At 45.6% G+C, this 13164-nt stretch overlaps 1 protein-coding gene across 1 annotated transcript; it reads left to right on the top strand.

Moving 5' to 3' along the window:
- The first annotated feature begins 4706 nt into the window (after nt 1-4706).
- On the top strand, nt 4707-11333 carry dgat2 (diacylglycerol O-acyltransferase 2). The gene is made up of 8 exons (XM_003970711.3): nt 4707-4913; nt 5529-5657; nt 5814-5921; nt 6121-6191; nt 8308-8512; nt 9212-9386; nt 9851-10053; nt 10168-11333. The coding sequence occupies exons 1-8, from the start codon at nt 4874-4876 to the stop codon at nt 10320-10322; spliced, it is 1086 nt and encodes a 361-aa protein (XP_003970760.3). The 5' UTR covers nt 4707-4873; the 3' UTR covers nt 10323-11333.
- Nucleotides 11334-13164: the final 1831 nt, after the last annotated feature.

Raw genomic sequence — 13164 nt, 5'->3', positions numbered from 1 at the left:
CGGGGCTGGCTCTCGTCGCTGGCGTCCTCATTAACAGGAGCTATAATCAGAATGATGAGATGATCATAGGAACAGAACCAGATCTGGACCTGCCACAGATGGAAATATTGTATAAGTGGACCGATGTCCCAGACTGTTGATATTGACATTTCTCAACAGGCAGCTCAGGTCAAGGGCTGATTTCATCAAGCTGTTCTGATCACTGGCAGCGCTCCAACGTACAGCTGCATCGCAGACAGAGGCACACACATACATACTGGATATGTCCTAGCATGTCTATCAATATAAATGCTTCTACAGATGGATAGATGCTCCTAGAGATGGATGTATGCTCCTAGAGATGGATAGATGCTCCTAGAGATGGATAGATGCTCCTAGAGATGGATAGATGCTCCTAGAGATGGATATATACTCCTAGAGATGGATAGATGCACCTAGAGATAGATAGATGCTCCTAGAGATGGATAGATGCTCCTAGAGATGGATGTATGCTCCTATAGATGGATAGATGCTCCTAGAGATGGATAGATGCACCTAGAGATGGATAGATGCACCTAGAGATGGATAGATGCTCCTAGAGATGGATAGATGCACCTAGAGATGGATAGATGCTCCTAGAGATGGATAGATGCACCTAGAGATGGATAGATGCTCCTAGAGATGGATAGATGCTCCTAGAGATGGATAGATGCACCTAGAGATGGATAGATGCTCCTAGAGATGGATGTATGCTCCTATAGATGGATATATACTCCTATAGATGGATAGATGCTCCTAGAGATGGATAGATGCTCCTAGAGATGGATAGATGCTCCTAGAGATGGATATATACTCCTATAGATGGATAGATGCACCTAGAGATGGATAGATGCTCCTAGAGATGGATATATACTCCTATAGATGGATAGATGCTCCTAGAGATGGATGTATGCTCCTATAGATGGATAGATGCTCCTAGAGATGGATGTATGCTCCTAGAGATGGATAGATGCTCCTAGAGATGGATAGATGCACCTAGAGATGGATAGATGCTCCTAGAGATGGATATATACTCCTATAGATGGATAGATGCTCCTAGAGATGGATGTATGCTCCTATAGATGGATAGATGCTCCTAGAGATGGATAGATGCTCCTAGAGATGGATATATACTACTATAGATGGATAGATGCACCTAGAGATGGATAGATGCTCCTAGAGATGGATAGATGCACCTAGAGATGGATAGATGCTCCTAGAGATGGATAGATGCACCTAGAGATGGATAGATGCTCCTAGAGATGGATAGATGCTCCTAGAGATGGATAGATGCTCCTAGAGATGGATAGATGCTCCTAGAGATGGATGTATGCTCCTATAGATGGATAGATGCTCCTAGAGATGGATAGATGCTCCTAGAGATGGATAGATGCTCCTAGAGATGGATAGATGCTCCTAGAGATGGATAGATGCACCTAGAGATGGATAGATGCTCCTAGAGATGGATATATACTCCTATAGATGGATAGATGCTCCTAGAGATGGATGTATGCTCCTATAGATGGATAGATGCTCCTAGAGATGGATAGATGCTCCTAGAGATGGATATATACTACTATAGATGGATAGATGCACCTAGAGATGGATAGATGCTCCTAGAGATGGATAGATGCACCTAGAGATGGATAGATGCTCCTAGAGATGGATAGATGCACCTAGAGATGGATAGATGCTCCTAGAGATGGATAGATGCACCTAGAGATGGATAGATGCTCCTAGAGATGGATAGATGCTCCTAGAGATGGATAGATGCTCCTAGAGATGGATGTATGCTCCTAGAGATGGATGTATGCTCCTATAGATGGATAGATGCTCCTAGAGATGGATAGATGCTCCTAGAGATGGATAGATGCTCCTAGAGATGGATAGATGCTCCTAGAGATGGATAGATGCACCTAGAGATGGATAGATGCTCCTAGAGATGGATATATACTCCTATAGATGGATAGATGCACCTAGAGATGGATAGATGCTCCTAGAGATGGATGTATGCTCCTAGAGATGGATAGATGCACCTAGAGATGGATGTATGCTCCTAGAGATGGATAGATGCTCCTAGAGATGGATGTATGCTCCTAGAGATGGATAGATGCTCCTAGAGATGGATAGATGCTCCTAGAGATGGATAGATGCTCCTAGAGATGGATAGATGCTCCTAGAGATGGATGTATGCTCCTATACATGGATAGATGCTCCTAGAGATGGATAGATGCTCCTAGAGATGGATAGATGCTCCTAGAGATGGATAGATGCTCCTAGAGATGGATATATACTCCTAGAGATGGATAGATGCACCTAGAGATGGATGTATGCTCCTATAGATGGATAGATGCTCCTAGAGATGGATAGATGCACCTAGAGATGGATGTATGCTCCTATAGATGGATAGATGCTCCTAGAGATGGATAGATGCTCCTAGAGATGGATAGATGCTCCTAGAGATGGATGTATGCTCCTATAGATGGATAGATGCTCCTAGAGATGGATAGATGCTCCTATAGATGGATAGATGCTCCTAGAGATGGATAGATGCTCCTAGAGATGGATGTATGCTCCTATAGATGGATAGATGCTCCTAGAGATGGATAGATGCTCCTATAGATGGATAGATGCTCCTAGAGATGGATGTATGCTCCTATAGATGGATAGATGCTCCTAGAGATGGATAGATGCTCCTAGAGATGGATAGATGCTCCTAGAGATGGATAGATGCTCCTAGAGATGGATAGATGCTCCTAGAGATGGATATATGCTCCTAGAGATGGATATATACTCCCATAGATGTAAATATGCTCCTAGAGATGGATAGATGCTCCTAGAGATGGATAGATGCTCCTAGAGATGGATATATACTCCCATAGATGTAAATATGCTCCTAGAGATGGATAGATGCACCTAGAGATGGATGTATGCTCCTATAGATGGATAGATGCTCCTAGAGATGGATAGATGCTCCTAGAGATGGATAGATGCTCCTAGAGATGTAAATATGCTCCTAGAGATGGATAGATGCATCTAGAGATGGATGTATGCTCCCATTGATGTAAATATGGACCCATAGATGTATATATGCTCCTAGATATGTATATATGCTCCTATAGATGGATAGATGCTCCTAGAGATGGATAGATGCTCCTAGAGATGGATAGATGCTCCTAGAGATGTAAATATGCTCCTAGAGATGGATAGATGCACCTAGAGATGGATGTATGCTCCCATAGATATAAATATGGACCCATAGATGTATAAATGCTCCTAGAGATGGATATATGCTCCTAGAGATGGATAAATGCTCCCAAAGATGGATAAATGCTTCTATAGATGGATGTATGCTCCTAGAGATGGATAGATGCACCTAGAGATGGATGTATGCTCCCATAGATATAAATATGGACCCATAGATGTATAAATGCTCCTAGAGATGGATATATGCTCCTAGAGATGGATAAATGCTCCCAAAGATGGATAAATGCTTCTATAGATGGATGTATGCTCCTAGAGATGGATATATGCTCCCATAGATGTACATATGTTCCTATAGATGGATAGATCCTCCTAAAGATGGATATATGCTCTCATAGATGTATATATGCTCCTAGAGATGGATATATGCTCTCATAGATTTATATATGCTCCCATAGATGTACATATACTCCTATAGATGTATATATGCTCCTAGATATGTATATATGCTCCCATAGATGTACATATGCTCCTAGAGATGTATATATGCTCCTATAGATGGATATATGCTCCTAGATATGTATATATGCTCCCATAGATGTACATATGCTCCTAGAGATGTATATATGCTCCTATAGATGGATATATGCTCCTAGAGATGGATATATGCTCCCATAGATGGATAGATGCTCCTATAGATGGATGTATGATCCCATAGATATAAATATGGACCCATAGATGTATATATGCTCATATAGATGGATATATGCTCCTATAGATGATATATGCTCCCATAGATGTACATATGCTCCTAGAGATGGATATATGCTCCTATAGATGGATATATGCTCCTAGAGATGGATATATGCTCCCATAGATGGATAGATGCTCCTAGAGATGGATGTATGCTCCCATAGATGTATATATGCTCCTAGAGATGGATATATGCTCCTATAGGTGGATATATACTCCTGCAGCCTCCTTGGGAGCCCGGCGGGATAAATTGCTCAAGAAAAAAGCAACAAGGAGAGTAAACTGCTTTGACAAATGCGAATGCGCTACTGAACGTTTGATTTCGACATTAACTTAATGTGTGAAAACTGTAGGAAGCAAAAATCTCAAAATAAAAGAGATCGTAGAAAAAAATGTTGCGAGGCAAGGTGGTGAAAATGTTGAGGTATATTTTAGGTGGAATGTGGACTCCTTGAGTCCGGAATCTCAGATCTTCTCGGACTTATTGGGTTTATTTGCGCAGTGAAATCCCAAAAACACGTAAATATGTGAAGAATGGTCGTGACGTCACCCACGGCCTTTTTTAAACGAGCACAAAAAGATGCAAAGTTTAAAGGAATAATCGGCTTCTGCACCACAAGTTGGAAAACAGCCTTTTGGGCGGAGGAAAGTTTGAAGGTGAGTTTGAGCGAGCAAACAACAGCGACGGTCAACGTGCGTGCGGCGCGCGGCCACGTGACGGCGTCCTTAAAAGGCGCCCAGCAGCGGCAGCCTCGGTGGATCAGCGCCTCTGGAGCCCCGCAGCGTTAGATGCTTCTGCTGCCTTCAGAAGCGCCTCACAGGGACGCGAGTGGACCTCCGCGACCGGCTGGACGCCCCCCCCAGCTCGCTGCCGGCCGCCTCTGCGCCCCCTCCAGCCATGAAGACCATCCTGGCCGCCTACTCCGGCGTCCTCAAAGGTACCGGTCAGCTGCCCGTTTGGGAAGAACTTTCAGAGGAATTAGACACTGGAGAAGGGATGAAAGGATCGAATAAATGACCGAATAAAGGCGGAGATGCTGCGCTTGACCTGGTTTAATAGTTGGAAATGAGAGCAGAATCAGAATTGTTGTCTTACCACCGAAGAAATGAAGTTCAAAGTGATTCAGCTGTGAAGTTTAATGATCGAAACACGTTCGATTCAACTTTGATGTTTAACTCTCTCCATCCGGACCTCTCTCCCTCTCTTTCTCACACCTCCCCCCTCTCTCTTTCTCTCTCTCTCCAGCCAGGCAACTGTTGCATCCATGATTAGCTCATTAGCAGTTTAGGCCTTTAAGGAGCCATAACATGATAGTTCACAGGTAAATCCTGCTCCTGGGCTATTTTAGTGCTGTAGATCTTTCTGCTGATTGGCTTCCAGCAGTGTGAGCCTGAGTAGCTTTAGTCGCCCCTGAGGTAGTCGCTCTGTGTGGCTGCTGCTGAGGAGGCTGTGAAGGGTCGTTTAGATCTTGGGACGTCTCTGTTTGATCAGCTCTAGCAGGGGCTGCTTTAGCACCATGGTTTCTACATGATTCCTCCTCTCTTGACTCCAGGCACTGGATCCGGCATCCTCTCTGCTCTGCAGAACCGGCCATCGGCGTTCTGGCCCCGCAGATCCAAGATGGAGAAACATCTTCAGGTCTTCTCTGTGCTGCAGTGGGTCATCACCTTCTTAGCCTTGGGTGAGGAGGGAGGTCTGACTGTGCTTTTCTCTTAAGCTGTAAAAAACCGAGAGTCCTCGAGGATGTAGCTCGTAGTCGAACACCTTCCTGGTCTGTCTCACAATATTCTAACTTGAGGCTGAAAGTGTTGACTGACCACATGACCTGTGACCACAGGCGCCGTTTGCAGCGTGCTGCTGCTTTACATCTTCTGCACCGACTGCTGGCTCATCGCTGCCATTTACACCACATGGCTCATCCTCGACTGGAACACACCAAAGCAAGGCAAGTGCAGCACAGGAAGTCCAACCTTTTCTCATGCTGGTTCCACTGGACCGGCTGGTTACTGGTTCCTTAGTGTTGGCTCAACCTACCATTGTGAATAATGCTTGTTGAAAAGTGTCATTAGTGTGGCAGCAGATGAATACGTACACACAGGCTCTGGGTGCCTTTTTACTAATGACTCTTCTGTAATTCTTCTCAGGGGGCAGGAGGTCCTCCTGGGTGAGAAGTTGGACTGTGTGGACTTATTTTAGAGACTACTTTCCAATCAGGGTAAGTTAAACTGCCAGCTTTCTGGGACAGTACGGCTGTGACGCTTGCATGCATTCATTGTTGTTAGAGACAGTTTCTGCTGGAGTTCCTGTCTAACATAGATGAGCTTTAGAAACTGAACCTGGTATGGAGTCCATACCATGTCCAAACCATTGGACAACACTCCATGGTTTTGTATTCTGGTCTCCTGCACCACATCCCTGGCTCAAAGGACAGTTATGTGACAGCAAAAGGCCCAAGGCTGTACCTCATACTGTTGGACAGCCATGCAGGGACAGCCAAGCTGGGAAAGACATGCAGGGACAAATGTGAGGACTGCCATGTGAGGACAGCCAAGCACAAACAGACATACAGGGACAAACATGTAGGGACAGATGTGGGGACAGTCGTGTGAGGACAGCCAAGCAGAAACCGACATACAGGGACAAACGTGAGGACTGCCATGTGTGGACAGCCAAGCAGGGACAGACATGCAGGGACAAACATGTGGGGACAGATGTGGGGACAGTCGTGTGAGGACAGCCAAGCAGAAACCGACATACAGGGACAAACGTGAGGACTGCCATGTGAGGACAGCCAAGCAGGGACAGACATGCAGGGACAAACATGTAGGGACAGATGTGGGGACAGTCGTGTGAGGACAGCCAAGCAGAAACAGACATACAGGGACAAACATGTAGGGACAGATGTGGGGACAGTCGTGTGAGGACAGCCAAGCAGAAACCGACATACAGGGACAAACGTGAGGACTGCCATGTGAGGACAGCCAAGCAGGGACAGACATGCAGGGACAAACATGTAGGGACAGATGTGGGGACAGTCGTGTGAGGACAGCCAAGCAGAAACAGACATACAGGGACAAACATGTAGGGACAGATGTGGGGACAGTCGTGTGAGGACAGCCAAGCAGAAACCGACATACAGGGACAAACGTGAGGACTGCCATGTGAGGACAGCCAAGCAGGGACAGACATGCAGGGACAAACATGTAGGGACAGATGTGAGGACAGTCGTGTGAGGACAGCCAAGCAGGGACAGACAGGCAGGTACAAACATGCAGGGACAAACATGTAGGGAAAGACACGTGAGGACAGTCGTGTGAGGACAGCCATGACAGAAACCAAGAGCAGAGCTGTTGGAGACAGGACTGAACATGTGTTTGCTTGTTTCCTTACAGTCCTCACAGCTGCCAGGTCAGTTACATTTGCGATGTCAAAGGTTTATTTACCGAGGACACAGCGAGGCCTGATGAGACGAGTGGTTCAGAAGAGCGCCTCACTGTCTGCAGCTGGACTTTGGTCCTGGTATCGACCTGCTGGTTGTTTGCGTTTGTGGGTTAAAGCCCTTGTTTGTGACACTTCAGCTGGCTCCCATGTCTGCTGTGTTCAGAAAGCAATCACACGTAAGATAACTGATGTATTTATTGGTGGACCTCAGCGGTGAGACGTTGTTGTAGTTTGAGCTCACGGTGGAACGTGGCGAAGAGAGTGAGCGTTTTGTTTTGTCCATCTTTGAGACGGTATCTGACAGGACATCAGCTGAGTGTGGTGCGTGGTTGTTCCCAACACGAGTTGGAAGCAGATTTGTCAAAGTCCAGTTGGAGGGTAATGACGGCTATGAAAAGAGCTGGATGAACGTTGACCTTGGGCAAGCGTTCATGCGTCAGGAGCGACGTGTGCGAGCCTTTAATGCAGGCAACACCCAGATGTGTCCACATCTGCCAGCGTAGCACGAGCAGAAGCTCCTTCTCTGAGAGCATTACGCAACTGGTGTGTTTGCAGGTGCCTGGAGGAGCCTTTGTGTGCACGCTGTGGTTTATCTCCAGTGCAGACTCCATCACAGGTTGAATATCTTCCAAGGTCAAACGGATCCCTTACTGTGGGGTGGAGGGGGGGTTGGGCATCAGGACCCGATCCTCACAGCCTCTTTTCTACCAGCAGAGCACAGAGGCTAGCGTTCAGCCAGAGCTCCACTCTTCTGCCTCCACTTTACACCTGAACTGAGCAGATCTCAGATCACTTGGTGGCTTGATTGTTGATGGTTTGATTGCTGGAGGAAGGAAGCAACATCATTTCCTTCCCTACAACCCCCTCAGTAGTACACTGCTCTCTTTCAGCTTATTAAAACCCACAACCTGCTGCCCAACCGGAACTACATATTTGGCTACCATCCCCACGGCATCTTTTGTTTTGGGGCATTTTGCAACTTTGGCACAGAGGCCACAGGCTTCTCCAAGAAGTTTCCGGGGATCAGGCCCTCCTTAGCAACGCTGGCAGGAAACTTCCGCCTGCCCGTCCTTCGGGACTACCTGATGTCTGGAGGTAAGGTCCACTGTCGGGCCGTGGAGTCTTGGTCCCTTTTGATAACGCTTTATCTGTAAGCAAGGTGGACTTTTGTCCTCTTGAACAGCGATACCGCTTTTGTTTACTTGCAGCTGCTGATTATACTGATTAAAGCAGATTTAACTGTCCTGTTGGCTGCAAGCTTTCTATTTTTTACTGAGTAATGAAAGTCTTTGTCCTGCTGTTTTGTAACCACCACTCCACGAGATAAGTTCCCCTCAAGCATATTAAGCTCCATCCTTTAATCAGACTTTGATCTGAGAAATGTAGCTCGTCTATATCAGATAAAAATGGGATCAAAATGATGGGAGCTTCTTTTAAAATGAGCCAAATGTGCAAACATTCTAAAAATATTTTGAAATAAGAGTCCAGTGAGTTAAAAATGGAGCAGTTTAGAAGGTTCAGTTGAGTGATTCTATACTTATACAGTATTTGAACAAATAGACAAAGTCCACCTTTCCAGTACACTGTAGGTACCCTGACTGACTGTTATTAGCTGCTTTAAACCTAATTACACTCGGAGGCTGCATCAGTTCCTTTACTCATATTAAGAGCAGGTGGTCTCTAGGGCCCAGGGCCCGACCCCCTAACCAGCTTGGTTTGGTTGCCAAGATCAGCTGCAGGATTCTGCAGGAGGTTCCTAATCAAATCCGTCCTTCACCCTTGTGCTGTCGTCAGGTATCTGCCCCGTCAACAAGAACTCTATTGACTACCTGCTGTCCCAGAATGGGACAGGAAACGCCGTGATCATTGTCATCGGCGGAGCGGCCGAGTCTCTTCAGTGTGCTCCGGGCATGAATTCCGTCACACTGAAAAACCGTAAAGGCTTCGTGAGGTTGGCCTTGCAGAAAGGGTGAGTAACCTTCACACGTTACGCTGAGGCTTTTCAGAAGCAGGAGCTAACGGTGACTCAGACAAACGGATCAATCCCAGATTATTACTACGGTAATAAGAGCAGAAAACAAAGAGCGCCTTAGCTAATCTTTTATTAAATATGTAGTTCTCTGAGGGAGGGCCTGAATGGGCCCCAGTTTGCTCTTTTAACAGACTTGAAATGAGCTTATAGCTTACTAGAAGAGACATGAAGGCATAACTTCCTTCATAACAGGTTTGCGTTCCATCAGAGCTGTTGTTTCAGCTCAAAAACCTCTTTGGATGTCAGGTTTACAGGGTTTTTATGCAGGTTTTAATAACTGTTTGGGAAATTGACTATCAACAGTATTATTGTTGCATGGCTTCAGCCTCCACTCCTCTGGTGTTTCCCATTCTAGGCAGCATGGGATGGGAAATGGGAGTAATGTCTGGCTCTGTCCTCAGGTCTGACCTGGTTCCAGTGTATTCGTTTGGAGAGAACGACGTCTACAAGCAGGTGATTTTTGAGGAGGGCAGCTACTGGAGGATGTGGCAAAAGCGGCTGCAGAAGATCTTAGGCTTCGCCCCCTGTCTGTTTCATGGCTGCGGCCTTTTCTGCAGCAGCTCCTGGGGCATCGTGCCTTTCTGCAAGCCCATCACAACCATAGGTGAGTTTGCCTTTTGGCCCACGTGCCCCGACACAGGAAGTCCTTTAGGGGGGAGAACCACTGGCCGGCAGATAGATGGCGCGTTGTTCCAAACTGTCTCCCTTTCTGTTTCAGTTGGAGAGCCAATCACAGTGCCAAAGATTGAGGATCCCACAGCGGAGATGGTCGATCTCTATCACGAGATGTACATCAAGTCCCTGCTGAGCCTCTTTGAGAAATACAAGGCCCGCTTTGGGCTGAAGGAGAGCGACATCTTGCATATCCAGTGAAAGGCTGATGGAACGTTCTAGACCGTGGCGTTCCCTGGATGCATTCATTCCTTTTCCCAGTGTCATTCTTCCCAAGTGCTCAGCTTTGCACTCTGCACAGTTACACATCACTACAGTAGTTTGAGGTTAGCCACGACTCCATTCCTGTCACGAGGTTTGTCCGTCACGCTTGGATGATGTCACATCCTAGCCTACGTTAAAACCCCGTGCCTGGTTCCTTTTTTTCCGGGTCTGGGATGGGCGTCGTGTTTGGACTGTCCCAGTGCGGAGGACAGTGGTTTCCATAGAGGGATGTGCAACACATCTTTAAGTAGCATTTAACAAAGTGCCAATGCTTTTCTAATTTCTTTGACATCCCATCATATTCCATGTGCACCAGCAATTCAACTGGTGTCCCGACAGGATCAGATACCCAAGGACACGTTAAACCAGAGGGCCCCAGGAGCACGGAGCCTGTGTGGGGCCAGATTCTGAATGGACCACCTTTTAAGCCATAAAGTATTACGTGTGATTGTTTTCCAGAGGAAGAAGCTGTGCCTGCCCATCAGTGAATATCTGTGATGCACTTTTTCGATGGTTAATTCCAGCCTGAGATTTAGCCTTTAATAGGAACGTTTACCTTATAAATGTGGCTTTGCTTCCCTTTTCCTCGCCCACCGGGCTTCATACTCTGGATCGGTGTGTTTTTGGACTAATAGAAACCGAGGAGATAAATGGTGATTGGAGAGCTTTGCTCGTCATGCCGCGGGTGATACGGGAGTGTATTTTAGAATACTCATTAATGGTATTCTCACAATCTTTGTGAGTATTGACATTCTCCAGACAATTAAGGGTTAAGTAAGTGTTTCAAATTGATGGAGGTTAATTAGCGAGATTGTTGCAGTTGGTTTCACCACTGTGGCCTCTTAACGTGTGATCCTGCACAATAAAATTTGCACGCTATAAGCTATTATAGGATAGCATGTTTTTCATGCTGATATTTAAATTAAACTTTTGTATATTTTCACAGGGTTTGTGCTGGAGTCATTATGGTGATAATTCCGATCATTGATACACACGTCTGCCTGTAGTTCAGACGATAATGATTAATAGTTCTATGACCTAGTTCAAATAATGCTACACCTCAATCATTTACTAGGTATTTTGCCCTGGAACTACAATTCATTCACACAGACATACAGGTTATCTATGCTTATTATTCCAATTGTCTTCCATGCCTGCACAGATACATTAAGGAGATTTCTGTCCTGGGACTGCTGCAGGTCCAGGTTCAGCCACATTATGGGTCCAAAGAATGAAGTCAACCTGAAGATACTTAAAGACCAGGTTCTTCCATCAGTGGAGGGTTTCTTCCCTGATGGCACGGGCATATTCTAAGAGGACAACTCCAGGGTTCAGCAGGGTCAGATTGTGGTTCAGAGATGATGAGACAGCATTTTCACACTTGGATCAGCCACCACAGAGTCCTGCCCTCAACCCCACTGAGGACCGTTGGTGTGTGCTGGAGAAGTTGGGCTTATTGGTCCAACTGCCCCATCATCAATACAAGATATTGGTGGGAAATTAATGCAACACCGGAAGAAAACAAATCTGTGACGTTGTTACAACGTTGTGTCTGTAATCAAAGCTAAAAGTGGTCCAGCAAAATATCAAAATGGGACCTTTCTCTGGCCAGGCAGAATAGAAAATATGAAAAAAGAGTAAATACCGGTAGTTAAAAGAAAATATAAATCAATATATAAGTACATGTAAAAACAAGAAAGAAAGAAAGTAAAGAGTACAGATGTAAGAATTAAGAGTTTTGTTGCTCTTTATACTCTACTACGTATGTATTGCTTATTTATGTATGTATTCATATTTCCCATGCAGGCGAGTCAGTGAAGCATGTTTTATTCTTTCTTTTATTGGTACATTGTTTCTATTGCATATTTGGGGGTTTTGTGTGTGTGTGTGTCGTATGATAACTACGAATTTATGAAAAACAGCTTATATGAAAATGCATTTAAATATCAGAAGAGAGCAGCGGCGGTCATAAATTTACAGTCGCGTGAATAAAAAATAAAAAATAAATGATAAAATAGTAACCGCACGCGCCAAGTGCTGCGGTCTCGTTATAAACGCAAGTACGTTCGCGCATGCGCAGAAGTGGGAGCTTAGATTCCCGGGAACGACACTTTCGCGCCATCTACTGGCCCTCAGCTGACGGTGTCCATAGTAACCAGGCGCGCTCCTGTCATTACTACGCTCTCCACCAGGAGGCGCGCTGCCAGGTTGAAAATAGCCGATTGCTGGTGGTTATTTAAAGTTTTCGCTTGAACAGATTCAGTGGATAATTTAGATATTATATATAATAGAATGTGGGCTGCTAGACGCTCAAGACTAGAAAAAATCTGCTGTTTTTTTAGAATAAAAATTGAAATAATTCCTCTTAAGATGAGACACATGCAAATTATATCTGTGCAGGTGATGGACAGGTGATCGACAGGTGGCTCTTCCTGGGCTCTGCCTGGGGGAAAGGAGTGTTTATCAAGAGGAAGATGGGTTAAGGTTAGGGTTAGGGTTAGCATTAGGGTTAGGGTTAGTATTAGGGTTAGGGTTGGAGTTAGGGTTAGGGTTAGCATTAGGGTTAGGGTTAGGGTTAGGGTTAGGGTTAGTATTAGGGTTAGGGTTGGAGTTGGGTTAGGGTTAGGGTTAGGGTTAGGGTTGGAGTTGGGTTAGGGTTGGAGTTAGGGTTAGGGTTAGGGTTAGTATTAGGGTTAGGGTTGGAGTTAGGGTTGGAGTTAGGGTTAGGGTTAGGGTTAGTATTAGGGTTAGGGTTTGGGTTAGGGTAAATCAATGGACA

Source organism: Takifugu rubripes, chromosome 15 (genome assembly GCF_901000725.2).
Source record: "Takifugu rubripes chromosome 15, fTakRub1.2, whole genome shotgun sequence".
In the NCBI taxonomy this organism is placed as follows: domain Eukaryota; kingdom Metazoa; phylum Chordata; class Actinopteri; order Tetraodontiformes; family Tetraodontidae; genus Takifugu; species Takifugu rubripes.
Note: the sequence above shows the minus strand (reverse complement) of the source record. Positions and strands in the feature narration are given on the sequence as shown.